The sequence below is a fragment of the Lepidochelys olivacea genome (genome assembly GCF_965140295.1).
Source record: "Lepidochelys olivacea isolate rLepOli2 genome assembly, chromosome: 7".
Classification (NCBI taxonomy): Eukaryota; Metazoa; Chordata; order Testudines; family Cheloniidae; genus Lepidochelys; species Lepidochelys olivacea.
In genome coordinates this window covers 26,120,703-26,147,086 of record NC_140417.1, presented here as the reverse complement: position 1 = coordinate 26,147,086, position 26,384 = coordinate 26,120,703, and the positions used below count along the sequence as shown (strand labels likewise).

Here is a 26,384-nt window from a genome sequence, read left to right as displayed (position 1 = left end):
TGTGAGCTTCAGCTCCACTAATTTGAATTAGCCAGGTTGTACGGTTAATATAAACTATTGTACACAATGTGGAGTGACAATCTAGTGCAGTATTTATTAACATGGACATTTTACTTTGTAGGCCAAAACAAACACTCAAATATTAGCACTGCTGCTAATCAGGCCCCACAAGAGGAGAACATAATGGGATTACTCCAAAAAGCTGATGAAGTTTCATCTGTCCCAAATGAAAATAATTATGCCTCAAGCAGAAAACAAGCAGCATCTGAGCAGGCTGAACAGAAAGTTATGTATGTAGATCTGTTAATTAATCATCCAAAATACCTTTTTTTTATTCTTGTATCCTATATTAAACTTTTAATATGAATACATTAGTAATGAAATGGAACCTGAGTAGTTCCAATGTAAATTAATTGCTAATTTAAAATTAGGCACTTTGGCTTTTAAAAATAAATTAATTTTGTTTTTTTCTGCAGTAAGAATTCATGGAAACCAGCTGACATATTTAGTACCCTAGGTGAAAGAGAAGGGGATAAAATGTTGTTAGAAGCAAAGAAGTCCCAGTGGAAGAAGGAACTAGGTATGCATTAAAATATAATTTGCCATATTTATATTAAGCAGTGTATTATGTTGTAGCATTGGTCACTTAATATAGTCAAAACTTCAATTTTTTTCAAGTTATAAAGGTTTAAATCTATTGATAAGATTAGAGTTTAAAAGTGTTTTAAATATTCTCTATCAGTTTGTGTTTTTTCTGTTTGTAAAACACATTTGCTTGAGCTTCTAATTAGACTTGGCTAAAATAGCTTTTTATTTTTAAAACCTCTCCTTGTTTTGTTTCAGACAGAATTTTCATGCCTGTAGATAAAGAAGTATTCATCCTTGCGCTGGTGCCTATGCCAGGGCAGGAACTGACAGGAGTCAGTTTATGACTTATCTTCCCTATGCAGCAAATACATCGCTAGTGGAGCCCTTGGAGCAGGCTAGGGCATTCCACAGAGCAGCCATAACTTTCTCTCCTGTAGCAATAGCTTTTGTGGGCCATGGCATGGTCACAGAGTGATCCGGGCACTGGTCCATCCCAATCATTCCTCTTGTCTTTAACACACCTCCTTCCTCCTCTAGTCTGGTCCTACCTGGACCTCCAGCAATAACAGCACTGAGGCTCTCTGTGCTGCAGATATTCTTCTGAGGCCTGATGTCTACCCTTTGGCTCTTTTGCTGCAGCCTCGCAGGCTCAAAGGGGCGTAGCATAGCACTGAATCTGATCCACAGGTTTCAGTTACTACTGTAGAGTCATCAGGTAGAAAGCAAACACTGTTTTGGTAGGGAGAGGGAAAGATGTAGAAAGGGATATGAATTTGTTCCCATCTCCCATTTTAAATAGACTTGTAGGAATCTATACTTAGTCCTGGCATCCAAATTCTGAACACCATTGTGGTATAAGCTTTTTTTTAAACATAACTATTGATATTTGTCTTTGAATCAATGTTTTCAGGAGAATAAGATCTTCTAAGGTTACTGGAAATTCCTAATGGAATAATGAAGCCATTAATTCCTATAGAGCAGATTTTGTTTAACCTTGATGTAAACTGTCTGGACAAAAAACCCTCCAAAATCTCCCACCATATTTCTGGGTTTGATCCTGCACAGTGATACACCAGTTCTAACCTGGTGTAACTTATTTGGTTTCAGTACAATTGTACTGGCACAAAACTAACAATGAAATGAGGAGAATTCAGGGCCTCTGCTATTTCTTAAGCAACACATGCAATATTTTTGATAAATATTTTCCTGAGTCACTGATAGTCCTTCACAGTTTTATCCTCTCCCAATAAAGATTTCCAGTTGCCTCCTGTTTCCACATCCTGTGCAGCCATCTTTCTCACAGGCAGAGCCTTTCAACACTTAAAACAAATATCTGGTTAGAAAGATTAATCAGGCAAAGGCCAGTTACCCATCTTAAGCTGCTTACACTATGTTTTTTATATTACCACACTGCATATTACTCTCTTTTGAAATTGCATTTACTTATATTTACTTATTCTAAAAAAAATTGTTTTAAAGACGAACAGATAGCTTTAAAGAAGAAATTAAAAGAAACTTTGGAGCGACAGACAAAATACTACCGTTGGGAGCAAACGGATGCTGATGGTGATAAAACCCATTTGGAAAAACTGGAGACAGTTAATCAAGCTAAAGTAAGGCTAGCAAGGAACCATTCAATAAAAGCAATGTGTGTCTTAGAGAACAAATTAATTTAGTTTTTTTATAGTGCTATATTTTGTTCATATTTCAGAATTGCTCTATAAGAGCTTGTTTTCAATGTGTATCCACTGATTACTTGTAAAATCTGCATTTAGGGATAAATCCCAGCACACAGGTCATGTTACTAGGCTGTGCACTTGTAGATTCCATTTCCTCTCCCTGGTAGAAAAACAGTAGTAAAGATCTTTGTATGTCCTAACAGAGCCCTGAAGGACCCTGTATGAAGCCCTTATTGTGTGGGTGGTGGGGATGGGGAAGTGGCCAGTGATCCCATGTCCACTCTCTCCTGCCTGTCTTGCATCAGACCCCCTCAGTGTTGCCACAGAAAGCCTATGGAGAGCTTCTTGTCAAGTGAAATCAGCCTCTTAGCCTCATACTTTGCCTATAATTTGTGACTTTGTTCATACTGTAGCTATCATTTAATTCCTACCTCTGTACTTTAATTCTGGTGTTTCTTAGTAACCTTTACTCTTAATTTGTTGACTTTTTCCTCTTTCATTGTTCTGTGGTTTGAGAAGAATAAAACAGTATAGTTATGATCAGTCAAGCAATACTTAGGTTGCTCATTAATTTTGCTGTTTAATACATTTGCCCTCTTGTGCAAATACAGTATGTAGAACCAATTAGATTAAAGGCAAGTTCAACTATAAGAATCTACATATCTAAACCAATATTTAGTTTGCGTGTCTGAGTAGGATGTATCCTCTACTAATAGAAAGGAAAACAAATTCAGTCACTCTATCTTAATCTTATCCAAGGATCTGGTACCTAATATGTCTTAACTTAGGAAGCAAGACTCTTTTTTTTGAGGTTTAAAAATATAATTGCACCCTGATAAATAGGTGATAATGGCAGCCTTTTGGGAACATAACCAGGATGGACTGGGTTTAACTCTATCTATTTCATTGGACCCTGCCAAGCAGAATTCTCCAGGTTGTAGCATCTATCACCATTATGGCATATGTAGTCTTTTATCATAGAATGATAGAATATTAGGGTTGGAAGAGACCTCAGGAGTTCATCTAGTCCAATCCCCTGCTCAAAGCAGGACCAACACCAACTAAATCATCCCAGCCAGGGCTTTGTCAAGCCGGGCCTTAAAAACCTCTAAGGATGGAGATTCCACCACCTCCCTAGGTAACCCATTCCAGTGCTTCACCACCCTTCTAGTGAAATAATTTTTCCTAATATCCAACCTAGACTTCCCCCATTGCAACTTGAGACCATTGCTTCTTCTGTCATCACTGAGAACAGTCTAGCTCCATCCTCCTTGGAACCCCCCTTCAGGTAATCGAAGGTTGCTATCAAATTCCCCCCCCACTCTTCTCTTCTGCGGACTAAATAACCCCAGTTCCCTCAGCCTCTCCTCATAAGTCATGTGCCCCAGCCCCCTAATCATTTTCGTTGCCCTCCGCTGGACTCTCTCCAATTTGTTCACATCCCTTCTGTAGTGGGGGACCAAAACTGGACGCAGTACTCCAGGTGTGGCCTCACCATTGTCGAATAGAGGGGAATAATCACTTCCCTTGATCTGCTGGAAATGCTCCTACTAATACAGCCCAATATGCATTGGCCTTCTGGGCAACAAGGGCACACTGCTGACTCATATCCAGCTTCTCATCCACTGTAATCCCCAGGTCCTTTTCTGCAGAACTGCTGCTTAGCCAGTCGGTCCCCAGCCTGTAGTGGTGTATGGGATTCTTCCTTCCTAAGTGCAGAACATTACTTTCTTGTGTAGCATTCAGAATCGTTTGAAAGTTGTCTGTCTTGGACCCCAAGAATTGGGATTTGACTTTTTTTTTTCTGACTTGTTGGTAATTGCATGTATGTTACATATTTTGGTAGAAGTTTCTATGAACTGCAGCATGTACAAACCTAAAGTACAAGTTACCAGTTTTTTTAAAAATGTGTTTATATTGAAATAATCAACCCCAAAAAATTAAATTGAGTATTTTAAATCACCAAGACGCTATTATTTGCAGATGACATTTCCAGCTGATTTGGGCATTGCTAGTGAGGAAAACCACATTTTTAGAACCACTTTGGTCACAGAGACTAGTGAAGTTGCACCCAGTGTTTCAAGTGGACCAACTGGACAGTCATCTAGTTTCAGTTCTCCTGACTTGCCAGCTGCCATTCGGACAGCATTTGTTTTAGGGGTAAGATTAAGTTGTATGCAGTATCTTGTCTCTAAGAAGAATTTACTGTTGTGTGTGTGTGTATCTGCAGTAGTTCTATTAAGCAAGCCTGTTCCAAACTTTTTTGCCTCCTATCATTTTTATTGCTGCATTTGAATCCATAGTTTACAAGGATATTGATGTTATGAGGTGTTTCTATGAAATCATGCATTTTTAGTAGATATTTTTAGAGCTGACATTAATAGGTTTGACATAAAGGAATGTACTTGATTCGTGAGTCAATCCATGTACGTATCTCGTAATGCAAAAAAGAAGGAAAATTAGGAGGTTAAATAAAATCTAGCACACATAGAAATTAACTATTGCTGCGGCTATCAATAGAAATAAAGATGAATAGAGAGTTTATCATCTGCATTTTATAGTGAACATTTTGAAGACCTTGATGGGACAATTAATTTGGGCCAGATTGTATTGAAAATGAAGTTTTATTTTACGCCAGATAGAATAGCAATTTGTGAATTAATGCAGGTATTCATGAATGGCAGTACTACTTAAAAATGAGAAATGGGGGGTGATGGGAGGCAGTAAAAGACCAGTATCTGTCATTTCAGGAAGCGACGCCAGTGGAGCACCCCTTTAGTGCCATGAAACAAGAACAACAGAAGAAGTGGCTTCTAGATCTGGACAAACAGAAGGAAGAGGCTAAACTACGAAAAATAGAGGAAAAACATAATTATTCAAAGGTAGCTGTAATTTAGAAGGATGATTTGGAATAAGAAAAGGTCTGTTTTTTAGCTTTCTCGTTCAGTTCTGCTCAAGTGGAAGTCTATCAACAAATTGTAGATCACACAACTCTGAAAGCCTGACAATAAGCATCCACAACTCCTATTGATTTTGGTGGGAGTTGTGGGCACCAAGTACCTCTGAAAAATAAAAGCTGAAATCCTGGCTCATTCAAACTCAGTGATAAAATTCCCATTTACTTCACTAGGAACAGGAGTTTACCCCAAGTCTTTGACATTCAGTGAGCTCTAGCTAAACAACCAGCCAGTAATGACAGAAGTAGCATTATAGCACTTTGACAGCAAAGGGACCAGAGAGTCCATTCTAAGTCAGCTCATGTGTGTTATGTCCATAGTGCTTCTGTACATTACATCAAAAGACTTACAGAAGAAAAATTCTTTCCCCAAATACCCTACTGTAGCTCTTCATATGAGTTAGACAGCTTACCTCCCTTAGGGGACAAGGAACAGTGGGAGGAGGATTGATAAAAAATTTTCAAATTTCCTTTTTTTTCCCTGGACGTCTCGCTTCTCTTGGCTCTCTAATATAGGACTAAAGCTTTTTCTGCTTCTGGGAAGTGACCCTGTGCAAGATTTTATACGGGATGTGCTATTTTCTTCAGAAGGCAAATACTAGGGAACATTCCCCCAATTCTTCCAAAAAGGCAATTCCTTCTGGAAGTTAGGAGAGTCAAATGCAAAAACTGTGTAATACACCCATGGTAGAGAGAACGCACAGTGGAAACCCTGGTTCCTTTGGCTTGTGTGGAATGCCCATTTGACAGACTAGGGCCAAAAAAAAAAAAAAATCTCTAGGTGGTGGTGGGGGAAGGAAACAAGATACCTCTTCCTCAAAAACCTTAGACAGCACAATGAACAGTGTACCAATGCCTGTGGCAAAGATCTTTGTGATTTGTTAAAATTCATGTTTGTGCACCTAGCATGCCGACTGCTGTCCCAGAATGAAAGTGCAGAGAGGATGGGTGTGGGCTGGTGAGAAAGAATATGAATACTTGTTCTGATATGTGCCCACAAAATATGTTTAAGAAAAGCTTTCTGTCACCCAAAAGAACTTGCTGCTACTCCTCGTTCATGCGGCTAGAGAATATCTGGGGAGCGAGACAAAGCTGCGTGGATGAGTGACTAGGATGGTAACCAATAAGCTGAGCAGCTTGTAGGACTAATGGAGGCAGTATGAAAAATAATATACATCAAGATAAGGTTGCAGAGAAAGTGGTATGGAAAACCCTGTATTAGTATTAACTTATTTTATACAAGACTGAAAGATTCTTGACAAATTTAACTTTTTTACTTCCTAGTTTTTGAGTCTTGCTATAGCAAATAGCAATGCATTGTAAGTGATTTTTCACCAAAAAGATCTGGTTTCAATTTTGATCAGGGTCAGGTCACTTTCATATGAACCAGTTTTCCTATTTGTAGAACTAACTACTCTATGTGGCACAGCACCATAATAGAGCTTTAAAAATGCAAATCCTGCTGTTTAGCTTTTATCAAAACAGAAATAAACTTTCAAAATATTTAGTTAAAAGTACTTTATATGACAATGTAACTGAGCGTATTTCCATTTTCTTTTTTGGTTCATATCTGTTTAGGCTGAGGAGCATGAGAGATGGGCAGTGCATTTTGATTCTTTAAAAAACTACCCTCGTGCTAATCCACAACACCTCATAAATGGAACATACACCAAGCAGCCTGAAAATCTTTGCCTGTCCCCTGAAACTCAGGCCCTGACTGCTGTTATTCATCCTTTTACACCTGCAGCTTTAGGCCACCTCATACATTCAAAGGTGGAGAATGTAGAAAAAAACGTTGAGAACACTACTTCGGAACAAAGTCAAAAAGCCAGGTGAGTGCATGCCTCAATTACAGTAGTCTTCCCAATCAATTCATTTCTGGAATGTCTTTAGAAGTTAGTAAGTCTCTGAAGTAGTATTAATTTGGTATTTACTCCTCTCTTGAGGAATTTGTATGGTTCCCTACTGAAAAAGATATGTATTTCAATTATTCACTAGTAAAGTTTACCGTAAATAGCATTCTTATGTTCAATTTCATTACAGTAACTTCTTGCTTAACGTTGTAGATATGTTCCTGAAAAATGCTACTTTAAGTGAAATGATGTTAAGCAAATCCAGTTTCCCCATAAGAATTGTAAATAGTGGGGTGGGGAGAATTAGGTTCCAGGGAAATTTTTTTCACCAGACAAAAGACTTACACACAGTATAAGTGTTAAACAATTTAATTCTGTACACAGCAATGATGATTGTGATGCTTGGTTGAGGTGGTGGAGTCAGACGGTAGAAGAGAGTGTGGTATTTCTCAGGGAATGCCTTGCTGCTAAATGATGAACTAACACTTGGCTGAGCCCTGAAGTGTTAACACGGTGTTAATGTAGCCTCACGCTCTACAAGGCAGCATGAATGGAGGGAGGAGACCCCATAGACGCATGGCAGTGGCTGCAAACATTCCCTGCGGAAACTGAATGTGATAATGACCCCATGCTATCCCACTGGAGTGCACCACTCCCTCCAATTTTCGAAGTACCTGGGGGTGCGTGTGTGAGACAGAGATACATTGTGTGTGTGTGTGTGTGTGTGTGTGAGAGAGAGAGAGAGACACACACACAGACAGACAGACATACTGTGTGTGAGAGAGACACGTATTGCCCCCTTAAGTACGCTGACCCCACTCTAAGTACACTGCCTTTTTAAGTAGATCAGCAAGTTGAGACAGCAGCTGCTGTCAGCAAGCTGCCTCCCTAGCCCTGTGGCATCCTCCCTTGCTCTGTGGAGATGGGGTACAGAAGCAGGGGAAGGGGGGCACCCTGACATCAGCACCCCGCTTCCCACCCCCTGCACAGCAAGCAGGAGGCTCCCGGGAGCAGCTCCAAGGCAGAGGGCAGAAGCAGCACACGGCAGTGGGGGGAGGGACAGCTGAACTGACTGGCATTTGATAGCCTGCTGGGCAGCTGCCGCACAGGAAACTTAGGGGGGCTGCTGGCCCACGCTGGTTCCAGGCCCCCACCAACTAGCTCCTACGGGCTGTTCTTCCTGCAAGCAGGCAGCTGCCAAACAACGCTGTAAGAGAGCATTGTGCAGCTTTAAATGAGCATGTTCCCTAATAGATCAGCAACGTAACAACAAAACAACATTAACCGGGACAAAGTTAAGTGAGGAGTTGCTGTATTTATTATAGTGCAAACCTATGACAATGAATGAAAGGTACTTATTTTGATACAAAAGTCTTACATTTAAATCTTGCTGATATTTCAGAATAAAACAAAACTCTGGAATTTTTTTTTTAATTGAAAAATATTTAAATGATTCTCTTCATAGTTTTCTCCGGTCAATGACAGCTCTCTTGGATCCTGCACAAATTGAGGAAAGAGACAGGAGGCGGCAGAAACAGTTAGAACATCAGGTACAATCATGTTTTAATCTGACACAGCCTAAATGGGAAGAATGAATGAGGGTAGGTGTGGTGATGTGACTAAAGAAGGAGCCAGGGTGCCAGTACACATTGCTCAGGGGAATAGAAATTGTGACTTCTCCTTCACCAGATTACCCTGGTTAACCAGATGTCTCACTTACAGCAGTAGTGAGTAAGGCATAATTAATGTTTGTAAAGTGCTTTATGAGCCTCTATTATAAAACTGATGCCTCAGAAAAATAACCCACAGCATATCTTAGCTGGACTGATATTGTAGTTCCTAGTCAGCAGATGTTTAAAACAGTATGGTCCTTATTCTCATTTACACTAAGCCCCCTAATTATATTTACATCCACTGCCAGAGCAGTATGGTTTATTGTGGCTGACTGGAGTCATAATATACTGTATAATACCATTATAACACCTTCCAGGCCAAACAGATGGATCAAAGTACACCAGTTGCGTTATTTCCCCCCAGGGAAACTGAAGCCTATAAAAAGTAATGAATGTGATACAATTCAGGGGCATGTGTGTACACCCTCCCATACCCTGTGAGACTTTTTAAAGATTGTATTTTTCTTTGGCTTACTTTCTGCTGAATAGGTTTGCCTGCCAGAGAGCTAAGTTTCATTTATTTTGTGTGGCACAGAAAATAATATCTTTCTTATTGAACTGGATTTTTATGGAATTAGAATACAAATTACATATTTTTGTAATGTATATAGGAGACATGAAATACATTTTATATTATGCATACTACTAAGTGTTAATTTTACTAAATTTTATTATGATTTTGACATCACTAGAAAGCTATAATGGCTCAAGTAGAGGAAAAGCGAAGGAAGAAGCAGCTGGAGGAAGAGCAAAGAAAATGGGAAGAACAAGAAGAAGAACACCGCTTAGCACGAGAACGAGAACTGATGCAAAAACAGTTTGAAGAGGATATGCTCAAACAGAAACAAAAGGAAGTGGGTGTTAAACCTTTACTTCGTGCACGTAAATGACAGTGTTTAATAGAACTGCCAATGCCTAATAGACTTAGAAATAAATAGTAAATACTACTATTATCTAATGCATGAGGCAAGAGTAGTGTTGAAATTCCATTTGTGACTATAGTTAAGGTTGAAAATCTTGAGATTTTTGAAGCAGTGTAGGGGATTTTGCCACACGTCTGTTAACATAAATTAATATTTAATATTTGAATGAAAGAAGTAACAGAACCCATGGGATTGATTCAAAAATGTTACCCACCGTTCTTGATTAAACTAGAAAGCCTAGAAAATTAAGTCAGCACTAATACCACCCTATTGTGAGGGGAAAAGTATTGCCTTACTCCCCCCAGCACCACCTCAAGCTTTTTTCACGTTAGAAAGGACATTGTCCACCTATTTTTCCATAATTAAAAAAGATGAATTTACTAATGTCACATGCATTAAACTGAAATCTCTCTCCTCACCAATATAATTCATTTTGTGTACTCACTAGTTTGAGGGGTTGGTTGTGGGTTTTTTTGGTGGGTGGGGGTGGTTTGAGGTCCAGGCAGTTTTCACAAAAAGACACCAAGATGGACAAAAACCTCAAATAGTTTTAAATAAAGCTGAGGAAGATAAAGTCTTAGGCAATGTTTTGTACTCAAAATAGCATTTTTAAAATTTTTAGTTAAAACAGCAAAAATTGCTTTGAACTCCAATACCGTCTGAGAATACCTAACCTGGAGTATTGGTGAGTAGCTTGATGCTTCTGAGAGACCTCACAAATGTCATGTAATGTGCTTGACTAGATGTGTCCTGTCAAGGCTGAAGTTTATTTCCCCCCAGAATAAATTTTAGTAATGTCATGTCAAAAAATCAATGACCCGTTTTGGAGGTACTAGAATACTTTTTGTGAACACCACCCAACACTCCATATAAATTTTATTTCAATCTTCCGGTGGCAGAAGCCTTCTGACCGCTTGGTGGATTCAAACTTTGTGTTCTAGGGGCCCCATCCTTATCTTCTATGGACAAATGTGTGGAAGGAATAAAATTAAGATAAATGATTTAGCTGATGTTTTGAGCAACATAACTTGAGTTATTCTCCTCTTTGGAAGAGATGTTGTGGGGTTCAAGGAAGGCATTGTGCAGTTATATCTCAAGCCACATAAGGCTCCAGATTCTGTACGGAAATCAGAGGCATCCCTATAGGTCTTGGGGAGTGAGATCCTGTACAGAAGACCTGCTTCACTGCATTGCGTTACTGGACTCACCTCCCTCAAGCAGCACAGCTCCTTCGGGAAACTTATTGCCATCAGATGCTCCCCTCCGTTTACCAACATGCACTAAGAGCCACAGAGGAGACCAGACTCTGGCACTTCTTTCCACTCTGAAGTATGTAATGTGTTGAAAGGAGCTGTTACTTGGCTTCATTTCCTGCACCTTTAACCCACAGAGCCTTAAAAGTGTGAAGAAGCATCTCTGCTTGGGGAGGACTTGCTGTTTCTCTTCCATAAGTATAGGGTGCACAGTTTTCTAATACCTGCTTCTTTGTTTCCCTTCAAGTCACATGATACAGGGGGATCACAACGTAGTCTAGCTCTTTATGCTGCTACAGTGCTGGCGCTACGCTCTCCATTAGCCTCACATAAAGATCTTTGCATCGCTGTTATTTCTTTTACTAACTTAAAAAAATACCCAAATAGAAAAAATCATGAATAGATGTAAACTTATAAGGAGATTATGCAGCCCTGTTTATTTTATTCTCCGACTAAATGATCTCATGCATTTGTCTCCCTTTTTATGATAGGAAATCATGACTCTTAAAACAAATGAGCTCTATCAGACAATGCAGAGAGCACAAGAACAGGCACAGAGATTAAAACAGGAACAACGTATTCGACAGTTGGCTCAAAAAGGACATGACATTTCAAAACTGCAGAAGAATCTTGGTGGTGGTGGTGGCGGTGGCGGCAGCGGCAAGTACCAACTTTAATATATTTCATTTTATTTTTGGAGGGTTTGCATGAGCTGTGGATCCTATTTTTGAGAAAAAACATCCTGTCAGTCTAGACATTGCTCTTTGGCTTCAGAAACTGAACAAAACTTCTATCCTTTTAGTCAAGTATCTCAAAAAGTTAAACATATATAATGTTAATCAAGCCTCAAACACCAAGCAGCATTATCCATCTTTTATAATGGAAGAAAGACACAGATGGAGATTTTCAGGAGTACTGAGGAGCACAAGTACAACTGTTTTGGCTTTCAGAGGGACTTGCACTCCTAAATCCTGTAATTTCTTTAGAAGATCTTCCCCAGAAAGGGTAAGAGATGTGGCCAAGGTGTCACTGTGAGCCAATTGCAGAGTCAGGACGAGAACCCAGAAGGTCTAATTATTAAACTACAGGGATAGGGTCAACTTGATAGTGTGATTTATATAGACATTAATAGAAAATTGTTTAAGTCACTGGTTTCTTACTTTTTAGGTGATAAAATATGTGGCCTTTCAAATGTAAATCATGATCATTGTTCTGATGAAGTGAGCAGTAAGATGCATCAAGATGTAAAAACTGTAACCTCTCCTCGGAAAGATACTGCTGTGCAGACAGGTATACATTCCAAAAAAATAATATGATTTAGTAGGGTATCATATTCTTTAAGAAAAAAAGTGGAATAGCTCCTTCATTAGCTCAGGCTATCAGTAGAGGCAAATCTTGTTTATACAGCACCGAGTAAAACTAGAAGTGACTGCTTAGACAGATTAGAGTATCAAGAGTAAATAAAATAGCAGCAATAGGGAAACTAAGGCCTTGTCTACATTAGAGAGTTTTGTCAGTGCAAGTTATGACGACGTACAGCCACTGCTGTATTAAACCGCTGTTGCATGTCCACACTATGGTCCTTGTGTCAGTGAAGCATATCCACAACAGCACCTTTTGCATTGACAGAGAGAGCAGTTCACTGTGGGTAGCTATCCCACTGTGCAACTAGCCACAGGGTGCTTTGGAAAGGGTTTGCAATGCTTCGTAGGTAGATCCCTACCAAATTCACAGCCATGAAAAACGTGTCCCAAACTGTGGAATCTGGTCTTGTGTGTGCTTTTACCCTATACTATACAGATTTCACGGGCAGGGGAAGACTAGCATTTCTCAAATTGGGGGTCCTGGCCCAAAAGGGAGTTGGGAGGGTGTCACAAGGTTATTTGAAGGGGGGTAGTGGTATTTCCCCATGTATACATTCTAACCTTACTGCCCTCTCTGCTAACATCTGCTGGAGTTTCATCATGTCTCACAGAACAAAACCTCACCAACTTGCAGTCCATATGCGAACACTCTCTATGGGTCCTGGCCACCGACATTGGTAACACACCATCCCTCTCTGGCAGAGTATGAGGGCCCTTTGGGCTTCTCTCAGTCCCTTTTCCTGGCTGAGCATCTACCAACTTCTTTCTCATCTCCTGTCCCAGCAAGAGATGGACTGTCTTTCTGGGTAGCTCGGCCTCTAAGAATTTTTCAGTCAGCTTCCCCACACTGTCTGATGTCGAGGATTGGTGCCAGTGCAACCATATACTCCCCACCGCAGGAAGACCTTGCAAGAACTATTCTACGATCAGACATCCATCACTTCCTCCACCTCCTGGCTCTCTGGGGGTAACAACCAGCTAGTAGCCCAGTCTTGACAGCCTCTTTGCTTTTTGCCATCCTAAATTTCTGTTCGGATCTTTCTGACAACAGAACCATCCTATCTGCAATGGCATGTTCTTCACTTAGGGATGCTTGGGCTTTGCAAGGAGCCACTTGCAAACTTAAAGAACCAGAACTTAAAGCCACCCTCTCAAAAATTTGGTGAAAGGCCTCAAAGTCATTTTTTGGAGCCACTTCACAATGTCCAGTTCCCTGGCCTCTATTGTTAACCCCGGTCACAGGACTCACCAGATTCTGCAGTATCCCATGCTGTACGGCCATCTGTTCCTTGATAAAGTCCTGGAGAACTTTCTGTTGGTCTGCCTGCCACACCATCTGGGCCTGCTGCTCTGGTTGCTAGGACTGTTGAAAAAACTGTATGGATTACTGCAGTTCCTTTTACTATTCTATGATCCATTTCAGGATTTCTTCTATTTCCCAGACCATTGACACTTGTGCCGGCTTGCTCTTTGGCTTCCTGCACAGATGAGGGATATGGGTCCTGGAGAAGCCCCCAAGTATGTTGCAGGGTGGTCCCCTGGTCCCCCATCTTGCCTTAGGTACAGTCCAGACTCACTCCAGCCACCTTCCCCACCACTGTTCTTTATTATAGCATTCTATCAGGCCACTATCTGTAGTACTATTTACATATGTACAAGTCCTAGTCAGCTCCCCTCTTATTGCTAAGGGAAAAGGAAGCAGTGCTAAGAACAACCAGCTGTCTTCCTGCAAGTTCTGCACCTCCACCTTTTCCAGGGTTTCCTTCCTCTCTATGTATCTGCTCCCAGCTGCTAGGATTGCTTTTCCCTCTAATTAGCCCTTCAGCTGTGACTCTATTTGTTAATTGGTCTTCCACTTAGATCCCAATTAACCTATATTGGTGGGGATCCAAGTGACAGGTTACTGAGTCAGCTCCTAATTCAGAACCTCTGTTGGAGAAGAGAAAAAAGAAACCAGATAGGGAATGCCTGTTACACTCAGTAGCACTTAAAATGGTGAATAAGATCTGACAAACTATGAACAAGATGCACCTTAAATATTCATATAAAAGCTTCATGTTGTTGTTCATCATTGGTCTATCACAATACAAGATGAATCTATATATCAAGACAATGTAGTTTCATTTCATTTATATTTTAAGTTTTCTTACATTTTGTTCCCCATGTTTTTAAACATGGACTGAGTTTATCTGGTCACTATATTGGTTCTCCCCTGTGCGGTTTACTCTGAAACATCAGAAGGAATAAAAAAGTATGCCAATATTGTAGCAATCGATGTTTTGAATGAAGTGAGTAGTAATGCATTTATAGTCTAAATACTGAAATATAAATCAAAGAAGTCACGTGGCCTGCTTAGAAAAATATAAAAGCGATACTTTTGTTTTTAGATTACTTTGACACCAGAGCGTACATCAGAACTGAAACGTGCACTGAGCCAGTTGTAGAAAGAAGAACTGTGGACTGTACATCTCCAGATATTTCCATAGAATATAAAGAGAAATTTAACATCAAAAAATGCAAGAAAGAAATGCAGTATCCAGATAAAAAGAAAATATCAGAAAAAGAGAATAATGGCAGTTACACTGATTTATATAATCAATTTGCAAGAAAGGAGAAACAAACAAATCCTATGGAAAAATATGGAAAGAGACCTGACTGGAACATAAACAAACCTGGGAAAAGGTATATTCCAGCATCAGAAAGATACCCTAGACGGCTACAGAAGCAAAGGGAGGAAAAGAAAGTAAGACGACAGATAGAGCTGCTTCAATTGGTAGAAAGAAATACTCCTGGCAAACTCTGTCAAAAGAAAGAAGTCTCTCCAGAAAGGTCTCCTTCATCTCACCAGGAAACGAATACAAAGAGTAAGGGACATGCAGTAACAAAGGTAATGATTTGGTGTATAACAGCAAAAATTTTTCATCATAACCTTGGCTCACTTAATATCTCATTTGTGTCTGGGCTAGATCATTGGTGAAACTCCAGAACTTAGTTCAGTAATGTAGGTATTCTAGTGACATAATACATTCAGATTTCACTCACCTGGATTTTGATGTCACCATAACCCTCTTCTGTGTATTTATTCCCTGTTATTTAGTTGTCATTTATTCTTTGTGTAAAGAGGGAATCTGATTGGCAGCAAGATACAAGCCTGTGTATCCTACTCTTGGAGATTGAAATTATGAAACTGACTTGACCCTCTTTGTCCATCAAAGGCAGGAAAACATATAGGAGAACAATGTTAATTTTCACAAACAACCAAAAAAGCCATTGTTGACTTGTGAGAGAATTTATGACAGCAAAGTACATACTTTATAATTGCACCTTTTCTTCCTTCTTTCATTCCACTAAACACACATCATCAGTAGCCCATGGCTGAAAAAAATCGTATCTTTCCACGCTTTAAAGAAAATACTGCTGATACCGCTCACCTCCCAGCACTGACATTGTGCCTCATTTCTTCCCTTCACACCAGGTCTACTTTCCAGTGAAAAATGTATCCAGAGATAAAGTGACCTCTGTAATTCTGTGTAGCCAGCCAAGAAGCCATTTATTTGTTTGGCTGAAAATGAATGCTAGAAATGCACTACTTCAAAGGCTGTGGGCACAATAAGTAATCTGTGAATTCCGTAGGTATTCATGTATGTGTCTTAAATGAATGTGGAGGATAGAATTGCGAAACTGAAGACAGTTTTTCACGTACGTTAGTCAACGACAATGGCAGTTATTACAACTGAGTTTTGCAGTTGATTTTCAGGAAAGTTGGCCTTTGAGTGAAAGTACAAGATAAATTAAAGTAAGGTATAAATTGCTTGTTCAAAAGTCTAATAAACTGTATATAAATTAATATTTTTCATTTATAAGAAAAAAAAACAGTTTTCCCTTGTGTCTGGAAAAAGGGACCTACATTTAATAATAGTGCTCAGCCTGAAGCTTTGGGTAGTATGGATCCAGCCATAAAAGGTACTGCATCAAGTCCTATACCCTGGTGTTTCTGATTGTTCCAATAACCTGTAGGTACTTTTCCACCTATATATATATAAAATGTGTGGTGTGTGTGTGTGTGTGTGTGTATTTCCATAATCCTGTTTTATACCATGGAGAATTGTTCATTTTTACACCCTTTTCCTCCCCTAGAGATTTTATTTTTGTGTTTCCCTGTTAGGATGCCAGCCTTTTTTCTGAGTTGCTGATTAGGTGTTATGTCTCACTTGCTTTGATGCAACAGTGTTAGCAGAGATCTCAGCTGCTTCCTTGGCTTCACAAGAGTTGAGGAAGGAATTCTTGCTTAATCACTCTTCCAGGGTACCACTCCTATGGACACCCTATTAGACTCAAACTGATTCTGAGGCTTGAAATTTTAACCCTTAATTTCTCTAGGAGTAGCTGTCAGTGGTACCTCTAGTGCTGTGGTGGGCAACCTGTGGGTCGCACGTGGCCCATCGGGGTAATCTGATTACGGGCCTCGAAACATTTTGCTGATGTTGACTGTCCGCTGGCACGGCCCCCCGCAGCTCCCACTGGCCATGGTTTGCCATTCCTGGCCAATGGTAGCTGTGGGAAGCGGCAGCCAGCACATCCCTGTGGCCCACCCCTTCCTGCAGATCCCATTGGCTAGGAATGGCAAACTGCTGCCACAGGGAGCTGTGCGGGGCAGAGGGGCATGTTTGCAGCTGGTCAATGTCTAGTGGCCAGAACATGTCCTTTTCTGGGTTAGTAAGGTTTCCCCTAATGGCAGAACTTGGTCAGGGAGTGTCATGATCTCAAGGGTGTCCCCCTAAGTCACAAAAAACCTGTACACACCCTGCCTCCGAATCATTACTAGCATTACAAACCTTAATGTTCCTGGTTCTTCTTACCTTTTGCATCAGCTCTGGAAATCCAAAACTTACTCTGCACATTTAACTTCATGGAGGTGTAAGTTGTCTTCAGAGAATTACATCAGCAATGAATTTGGTCTGCAATGTTTATAATAGTATCTCTTTGAGTAAAGGCTTAGATAAGTATATTTCACCTGAATTCAGATCTAACACTGCTTTAGGAACTTTAGAAGGAAAAAAATCATTTTGTCTTACAAAATAAAATATATATTATAAAAAATTCAGATTTTTTTTTTTTTACTTTTGATCTTATTCTAGGGAGAACAATCTCAGTGGAGTCATTTGAATGAAGAAAGGTAGGTCTGTATTCTGTATCAGTTATTACAAGGAAATTAAGAATGAGAAATTAGATATGTTTTAGTGCAATTTTTACTTTTTACTAAAAATATACAATTTTTTAAATAAAAGTTTATATATATATCATTCTCAAGTGAAAAACATTTCAGAGAGTACTGTACTTGGGAAAACTGTGCTGGACATTTAAGGCATATATTAGACAGAAGAATGTGTCCCAAAATGAGGGCAACTTTAGTTATTTAAGAACAGGACCTACTGTTTTCCTTTCTGTCACTTGGACAGGGAACATAACCTTTTGTAATATATATATTTTTGCCTAGCACATTCATTTGCATTTGCCTTCATAAAAAAGTGTGTAGAATGCATTTTATCCTTAAAAGAACTAGCACAGATTTAAATAATATGTATTGCTTATATAAATTGCATAGAGCTTGTTTTCAGGTACAGAGAGAATGACGAGCAAATGGCTAATTCTAGAAAAAAAGATATTTTTGTTAAATGTTTAAAATAAGTGTCAAATACTATAGAAGGAAAATTATAGGATGCTAGTCAGTCTAGGAAAGAGGAGCCCACAATTGTCTGCAAGCTAATAGAAATAGAATATTCATGGCCTGATTCTCAGGTCTGGCCATGCCTTCAGACTGCTCTTTGGTCCCAAGTGACCATTTTGGCAGGTGGGAATAACCAGAGCTGTGCAGATTCTCCCTTTCATCAGCCCATGCAGCCTATCCTGGAGTGACAAGAGAAGTAGCACAGAGTCGTCATGCTGATTCTTTGTCATCTGGGAATTCCTAATTAGCAAAATCCATTGAGTTTCTGGCCACTTTGCGCAAAAAGAGTGAATCAGAGGGCCCACTAAATGTTTCTAGTGCACATTAAGCACATAGGGGAGGGAAAACCATAATTTTAGATTTTGTTAAAAGATATATTAAACAATATTTCATTAGGTTTTAGGAGTATTAATAAAATGAAGCATATTGCTTGAAAATTTTGGTCTAACTAAAATTATTTTGCACAGATCTGAATCACCACCTGTTCCAGCAGTTAAAAACAGATTACACCAAGTACAACAAAGGCAGATAAATACTTGTAATTTCCCAATTCAGAATGGCAATAGTGGAAGAGGGAAGAATATTAACACAGACATGCAACAGAGGAAATCATCTTCTCCAGTTATTGAACCTGAACGGCCACCCTCTTCTCATTTCATTCCCTATGTGCGAACAAATGAAATTTATTACCTTGATCCAGATGCACCAATGACTAGACCTTCAACACATGATCCACAATATCGACAGTTTAATGGTACTGAAACATATTGTAAACTGATATTAAGATGGCAGGAGGGAGGGGTTTTAGTGATTTAGAGTTGTTTGAATACCTGATGTAAATAGTACACTGAAGTCTCTGACATTTGTCCTTATAAATGCCTGAGACTTATCAGTTGTGGCGCAGTATTACACAGAGAGCTTGTACTTGGTAGGCCACTAGTCAATAGTGTTTAAGAAAATAAAGTTAACTTGTTCTTTTTATTAGCAATATATTGTGATGAGGCATCACTGTACTTTATTAGGTAATACATATGTATATAAATATATTCGAATTTTTTTAGGAACTGAAATACGGTTTCACTTGTGAAATAGTTTTAGTGATAAAAAATCTGGCAGGGAAGGAAAACTGGCTCTCTACAAGCTATAAAGATAGGCTTGGAAGGATTAGATTTTTGGTAAATATCCATTAACATCAGTTTCACCACACACACAAACCAGTGAAAAAGTATTTTCATCAGTAGTAACTACGGCTGTCAATTAATCGCAGTTAACTCATGCAATTCACTCAAAAAATTAACTGTGATTAAAAAAAATTAATCGTGATTAATTGCACTCTGAAACAATAGAGTACCAATTGTAATTTATTAAATATTTTTGGGTGTTTTTCTACATTTTCAAATATATTTATTTCTATTACAACACAGATTACAAAGTTTACAGTGCTCACTTAATTTTTTTTAAATATTTGTACTGTAAAAATGATAAAAGAAATCATATTTTTCAATTCACTGCCTACAAGTACTGTAGTGCAATCTCTTTATCATGAAAGTGCAATTTATAAAGGTAGATTTTTGTTATTGTTACATAACTGCATTCAAAAACAAAACAAAAACTTTAGAGCCTACAAGTCTACTCAGGCCTACTTCTTGTTCAGCCAATTGCTAAGACAAACAAGTTTGTTTACTTTTACGGGAGATACTGCTGCCTGCTTCTTATTTACGTCATCTGAAAGTGAGAATAGGCGTTAGCATGGCACTTTTGTAGCCGGCGTTGCAAGGTATTTGCGTGCCAGATATGCTCAACATTCATATGCCCCTTCATGCTTCCATGCTGCTGATGTTCATTAAAAAAATAGTGCGTTAATTAAATTTGTGACTGAACTCCTTGGGGGAGAATTGTATGACCCCTGCTCTGTTTTACCTGCATTCTGCCATATATTTCATGTTATAGCAGTCTCGGATGATGACCCAGCACATGTTGTTAGATTTACAAACACTGCAGATTTGACAAAAGGCAAAGAAAGTTCCAATGTGAGATTTCTAAAAATAGCTACAGCACTCGACCCAAGGTTTAAGAATCTAAAGTGCCGTCCAAAATCTGAGAGGGACAAGGTGTGGAGCATGCTGTCAGAACTCTTAAAAGAGCAACACTCAGATGCGGAAACTACAGAACCCAAACCACCAACACAGAAAATCAACCTTCTGCTGGTGGCATCTGACTCAGATGGTGAAAATGAATATGCATCGGTCCACTCTGCTTTGAATTGTTATCGAGCAGAACCGGTTATCAGCATGGATGCATGTCCTCTGGAATGGTGGTTGAAGCATGAAGGGACATATGAATCTTTAGCGCATCTGGCATGTAAATATCTTGCAACACCAGTTACAACAGTGCCATGCGAACGCCTGTTCTCACTTTCAGGTGATGTAAACAAGAAGCGGGTAGCTTTATCTCCTGCAAATGTAAGCAAAATAGGACTGAGTGGACTTGTAAGCTCTAAAGTTTTACATTGTTTTATTTTTGAATGCGGGTTTTTTTTGTACATAATTTGACATTTGTAAGTTCAACTTTCATGATAAAGAGATTGCACTACAGTATTTAGTTTAGGTGAATTGAAAATGCTATTTCTTTTGTTTTTTACAGTGCAAGTATTTGTAAATCAAAAATAAATATAAAGTGAGCACCGTACACTTTGTATTCTGTGTTGTAATTGAAATCAATATATTGAAAATGTAGAAAACATCCAAAAATATTTAAAGAAATGGTATTCTATTATTGTATAACAATGTGATTAATCGCACGATTAATTGTGATTAATTTTTTTAATCACTTGACAGCTCTAATGGTAACCAAAATTTACAGATAGGCAAAGTTTAAAAAAAAAAATGCTTCTTAAGGACTTAGTTTGTTTTAAGGATATTTACTTTGTATATTTTGACATGTAATATTGACAATTTGTGTTTTAATGGTTATGCAGCTTTAACTTTTTTGAATCTCAGCGTCTATTGGCATTAACAATTATTGTCTAACCCCTAGTTGTCTGATCTCCCCATAATTTCCTGCCACTGTGAAGAGTTAAATCTACAGAAATAGAAAAAACATGCTTAAAAATAAACATGGATATTTTCTGTTAATTATTTTAAAAAAAATCTGCAAAGCCTACATAAAGACTACTTGGAAGAAATTAAAGTAAAACTGAAACAATTACTTAGTATAATTAATTTGATTTATACTTATCTTTAGATTCTTGCCATACACCACGACAGATTTTTAGCTCTGATCATGTGAGAGATCCACTTCTTAATCCTAATGTAGTGAAAAACAGAGACCGACAACAGGCAATCCTCAAAGGACTATCAGACTTACGCCAGGTACAGTATGAGCTAAATCTGTAATGAACATTTTAAAGTTTTGTATTTTCATAATCATTTCCCATCTTTGAGCCCTATTCTCAATTCTATCCCTTTCTTTCATCCTACTTTTTTGCCCTGGTGTTTCTTTAGCCTCTTTCTTTTCCTAGCGTTGAGATAGTTGAGGACCTAAGAAAGTGGTCTTCCTGGGGAAGGGAGATGATTCAGCTCTGGGATAAAAGTGGAATAATTTTTTCACAGCGCATCAGGACCCTATCTTAAGGGAATAACATTCCCACAACTGGTGGGTGAGGCTGTGAAGGTGTAGCTATCCACTCACAGCAAAAGACTTAACAGGGCTGGCAATCATATAGCAGCTATGAAAAATATTTTACTTCATTAATTTGAAGTATGAATTGTTATAAAACACCTTCCCTAAATTAGGTTTTCTTTTGTCAACACTGAAGTCTGTTTTTGGATTCCCGGTGTATGTATAAAAATAAGAAGTGGCTTAACAGAATATTATATAAGTTAATTTGTTCAAAAGAAAAGCATGTGCACATTTGTATAAGGTATGTAGTGTTTGCTCTGTTACCTCTAGTAAATTAATGGTAATGACATATCTCCACAAGGTTTAATAAAAACAATTTGAATGAGATCTGTTTCTTTTTTTGTGAAAAGTTAAAAGTATTTGATAGTACTGACACTACACATAAAACATCAACTGATGACTCTGAAGGCTACATACTTTTTTTGGATAGGGATCAAGATACTACTGAGATGATGTTGCTGTGCATCTAGTTAGTAAAACAGAAGTGATTTAGTGGATAATAGAATGTGATTCAAAGCAAATATGCTCACTGCAGCTGGAAACAGTGAGACCTTGTCTGGCTACAGAAAGAAAGACATTTTGGGGTTCTTTAAGGAACAGTCAAAGGAATTGTGAGGAAAGGGGAACTCATCGGAACAGAGACCAGTAGGAAAGGGAAGCAGCAAGACCAGGTATTGGTAACACTGGCACATGTGCCCAGGAGGTGGGGGTATTTGTGCATCTCAGTGAGAACACTCTCTCTACTTCGTCTTTCTGCGTGGCCAGGCCAATTGAGGTAGTAGACTTGGATGACCAGCACAAATGCTTCACGGTTTTTCTCTGCTAAATGACCTGGCATGTGTAGGTGGGAGTGCAAAGTGCATACTATAACAAAACTCCTAAAATAGCTCACATTTTAATACCCTACACATTTGCATATCTTTCACACAGAACATTTTTGGTGTGACAGTATGGAGCCATTCATAGGCATAGCATTAAAGCCTTTCATTCTGAACTTTAAACATCAGTTTGAACTACTAAACTACAGAAAACTGGCCTTTGCAAACAGTGTTGGTGTCACTTTATTTCATTCAGTATCAGGTTGTTTTCAGATTGCACTCCCATTCTGCCATTAAAAATTAATTCATGCTATGAAAGCAGGAACAATTGCTAGTGGAACTTCAACTCTCTGACCTGGTTTGCATTATTTTCCTAATGAGAATATTTCCTAATGTAGTGTCATATTATTTGGTGCAGCAGTGGTCTAACCAAAAGATAAGCAGGTTCTACCAGTAATTTATTGGCAGAAGTAATTAATTTGCAGTTTTGACTAGTGCCACTTCTTTCACCAAAGCATTACAGCTATAGAAGCAAGACAGATACCTTGGGTAAAGCAGCTAGAGGGAGAAAGTCTGCAAGCATTCCAGCAGAACTATAAACAGTTACAATATCTTTATAATAATTACTGTGCTTCTAGAGAGACCTGCTTCTGTCCCTGCACATTGGTATACCAGTACCAGATATACCCCCTTCCCCACACAATGCCCCTGCAAAATATGAGGAAGACAAACGTGGCAGTCGTCCTTATTGTCCAATTCTGAATGAGCTAGCTGGGATTCCAAAATCACCAGTCCTTAGGTGGCATGTACACTTGGGAGATTGTAATTAGGAACGGTCTATATAGCTGGATCCATTACATCATCCAATTCCATTTGGCTGGGCTTCTCTGAGCTCATGGAAATGCTTGCCAAAGATCCACCACTTTTGAATATTCCTCTAGCTATACCATATTTGCAAAATGGTGTTCAAGTTTGGAGACTGAAGCTGAGCATTCCTGCAGTTTGTTCTAGGTGAGCTTAGCAAAGAAGTTTGGTGTTAGTGCTTTACGGTGGTGATATCAGTGATTTCAGGTTTAGCATAGAGGGGTGAAATAGGGAAGTTTTCCTACCTGCTGAATATCATCTGTCTCTGTTGTGAAAGACAAAAGATTGATTAAAAGGTTTTTCTTTCAATAAACCTTAGTTCAAGCAAAGAATGGACTTTTGGAGTCTTTTGGTGAGTCATCCCGAAAGGGGGTGGGAGCTGAGTGGTTTGAGCATTGGCCTGCTAAACCCAGGGTTGTGAGTTCAATCCTTGAGGGGGCCATTTAGGGATCTGGGGCAAAAATTGGGGATTGGTCCTGCTTTGAGCAGGGGGTTGGACTAGATGACCACCTGAGGTCCCTTCCAACCCTGATATTCTATGATCCCAGCAGCCACTTACTGCATTTAGGACATTTAACTGTTGGATAATCTCTACTATCCTCCTGCCCAGAGCAGTTGTTTGCATCTGTCTTTTATATGCACCATTCAGATCTGAGAAACTCCTTGTTTAACTACTTTTGGCTCTAATCGTATTTCTGTAGTTCAGAGGATAATTTAGGCTCTGTCTACACTAGAGAGCTTATAGCAGCACAGATGTACCAGAGCAACTGCGCCGCTGTAAGATCTCTTGTGTAGCTGCTCTATGCTGATGGGAGAGCGCTCTCCCATCGACACAATTAAACCACCCCCAATGAGCAGTGGTAGCTATGTGGACAGAAGATGCTCTCCTGCCAACATAAAGCTGTCCACACTGGTGGTTATATGAGTGTAACTTATGTCACTCAGGGGTGTGTTTTTTTCCCACACCCCTGAGCGACGTAAGTTATACTGACATAAGAGGTAGTATAGACATAGCCTTATTTTTGTCACCAAGAAAAAAAATTATTTAAACCAAACTAAAATTTTCTAGTACTTTAAAGAATCTTTAAAACTGAGGATTTGGCTGAGGGTCAGACAGGTGCTTTTTGCTGTCCATGAAAATCCAACCCAATTTCGCTGAATGTTTAGCTTCTGAAAACTGCAATTTGCCCATGGGCAGTAGAACTCACGAGATGCTTGCTGCTAAATTTGCTTTATGTGCCATCTGCAACAAGCATACTGGAGTTCCACAAAACACCCACCAAACATGCTCCCAGACCCAGAGTTAGAGATCCCGACGGCAGGGAATAATACAGGAGCAGTGGTATCCTTGGCCTAGGAAAGGCAGGAATTTTTTTAAAAAATGGGAGAGGGGTGAATAGGGGAATGAGTACAGCTTCCTCCCCAAAAGCAGAGATCTCTTCCCCTCCTCTTCCAACTATGATGAAGCAGTGCTCCATTTTCTCCATCACAGGTGTAGCAAGATCTGACACCCATGTTTCACTCAAACTTAATTACCAGGGAAAGGTGTTGTAGGCAGGCAGCAAAGCAAACAAAAAAACCCTCACTGAGTTCTGGTCACCTCCTTTCCAGTCCAGTGACTGATAGTAAGTCTGTACCTTAGCTCCTGTTTCTGAGCAAGATCTCAAAAAATATGTTTTAGGAAGACTGCAAGTATCTTTCTTTCCCTCTTATTGAGAGGTTGCACAGGGTCATTTCTTACAAATATAAGAACAGAACTGAGGGACCAGCTGTTGTGCAAAGTCTCAATGGTCACAGCATTCAAGGTGCAGCCCTGGTGTAGGAAGTGAGGGGCAAAAGAGCCATTAGGCCACCTTTCCACTTTCTGAGCTCCTTCCAGGGTCTGTGCAGCCTCTAATGTAAGTTCTGGCAACCTTGAGGCTACTGCAACACTATCAATGTTTATTATTAATCTTTTCTAATCTACTAAAATTTTCACAGTAGTGCAAATTTGTGGGTTTTAAGCATTTTTAAAATCACAGTTGTGGGATATTGGGGGGGCAGGACTTGTACAATTAATGATAGACAGCTTCAAAAAGTTAAAGCTTTTTAACTTAACACACTAATTGTCAACATTATATGTCAAAACATGCAAAATAAACATCTTTAAATCAAACTAAGTCCTTAAGCGGCATTTTTCTTTGTCTGTAAATGTGTTACTGCTGATGGAAATATTTTTTCATCAGTTTGTGCGTGTATGGCAAAACCAACATTGTACCAATAAAAATCTAATCTTGCCATGCCTAAATATATGACAGTCTAACATCATACCTATGGGCCTTGCTGCACCTTGGAATTGCCAAGCACAGACAAGTTTTGCCACTTCCATTCCTGCCTCCAGCCTACCTCTATGTTAGGGCTTATGGTGAAGGTGTACAGGAGCAAAAGACTTACATAAGCTCTTTGAGCACAGGGACCATCTTTTTGTTCAGCAGCTAGTCCCGTGGGGTCCTGGTCCACCACTAGGGCCCCTTGCCACTACAGTACTACAAAATGTTAGCAGTACACTGCCCTTCCCCTGGGGAGTAGCTCCGGGACCACACCAGCCGCAAGTGCAGCTGGAGCCATATAAAGGAGCCGTAGCAAGGGCTAGAATCTCCACATTTTTAGTGTTACTGCCTCAACTTGTGCTGCTTTACCCACACCACTCTTCAGAATAAGCATTTAAAATCTTTAACTGTGCTCACTTTTTAGCTATTAGAGCTCAGATGCCCCTCCAGAGGCAGGAATAGATCCCAAGAGTCTTGATTTCCAATTCTTCCTGTTGCCTTGCACATCTAAGCCAAGGATAACATATGTATGTGTGCCTCATCTTCTTCCAAGGAATGATGCACAGAGAAAAAAATAGCCTATTATTCCTACCAATTATTGGTAGAATTCAAATGTTCTGGGATCCAACTTTACTTAAAACCTATGCTAAAATGTGCTTTTTCTGTTTTTTAAAGCCAGAGGAAATTACAAACCA

General features: G+C 39.3%; 1 protein-coding gene and 1 long non-coding RNA gene across 4 annotated transcripts in view; one reads left to right on the top strand and one right to left on the bottom strand.

The window, feature by feature from the left end:
- CCDC66 (coiled-coil domain containing 66) overlaps positions 1-26,384 on the top strand; it is an 82,316-nt gene that overhangs the window by 12,121 nt on the left and 43,811 nt on the right. For all 3 annotated transcript variants that reach the window (XM_084635528.1, XM_084635526.1, XM_084635527.1), the window contains exons 5-18: positions 122-290; positions 477-580; positions 2,068-2,201; positions 4,251-4,427; positions 5,018-5,149; positions 6,802-7,055; positions 8,542-8,626; positions 9,442-9,603; positions 11,417-11,585; positions 12,093-12,215; positions 14,677-15,176; positions 17,428-17,465; positions 18,485-18,771; positions 21,261-21,388. In XM_084635528.1, the coding sequence (XP_084491654.1) occupies positions 122-290; positions 477-580; positions 2,068-2,201; positions 4,251-4,427; positions 5,018-5,149; positions 6,802-7,055; positions 8,542-8,626; positions 9,442-9,603; positions 11,417-11,585; positions 12,093-12,215; positions 14,677-15,176; positions 17,428-17,465; positions 18,485-18,771; positions 21,261-21,388 (2,462 nt within the window). The remainder of the gene's footprint in view (positions 1-121; positions 291-476; positions 581-2,067; positions 2,202-4,250; positions 4,428-5,017; positions 5,150-6,801; positions 7,056-8,541; positions 8,627-9,441; positions 9,604-11,416; positions 11,586-12,092; positions 12,216-14,676; positions 15,177-17,427; positions 17,466-18,484; positions 18,772-21,260; positions 21,389-26,384) is intronic.
- Positions 11,566-17,333, bottom strand: LOC311524432. The gene is made up of 3 exons (XR_014712556.1): positions 17,149-17,333; positions 13,539-13,652; positions 11,566-11,646 (listed from the first exon to the last, which is right to left on the bottom strand). It is a non-coding gene; the product is annotated as an uncharacterized lncRNA (long non-coding RNA).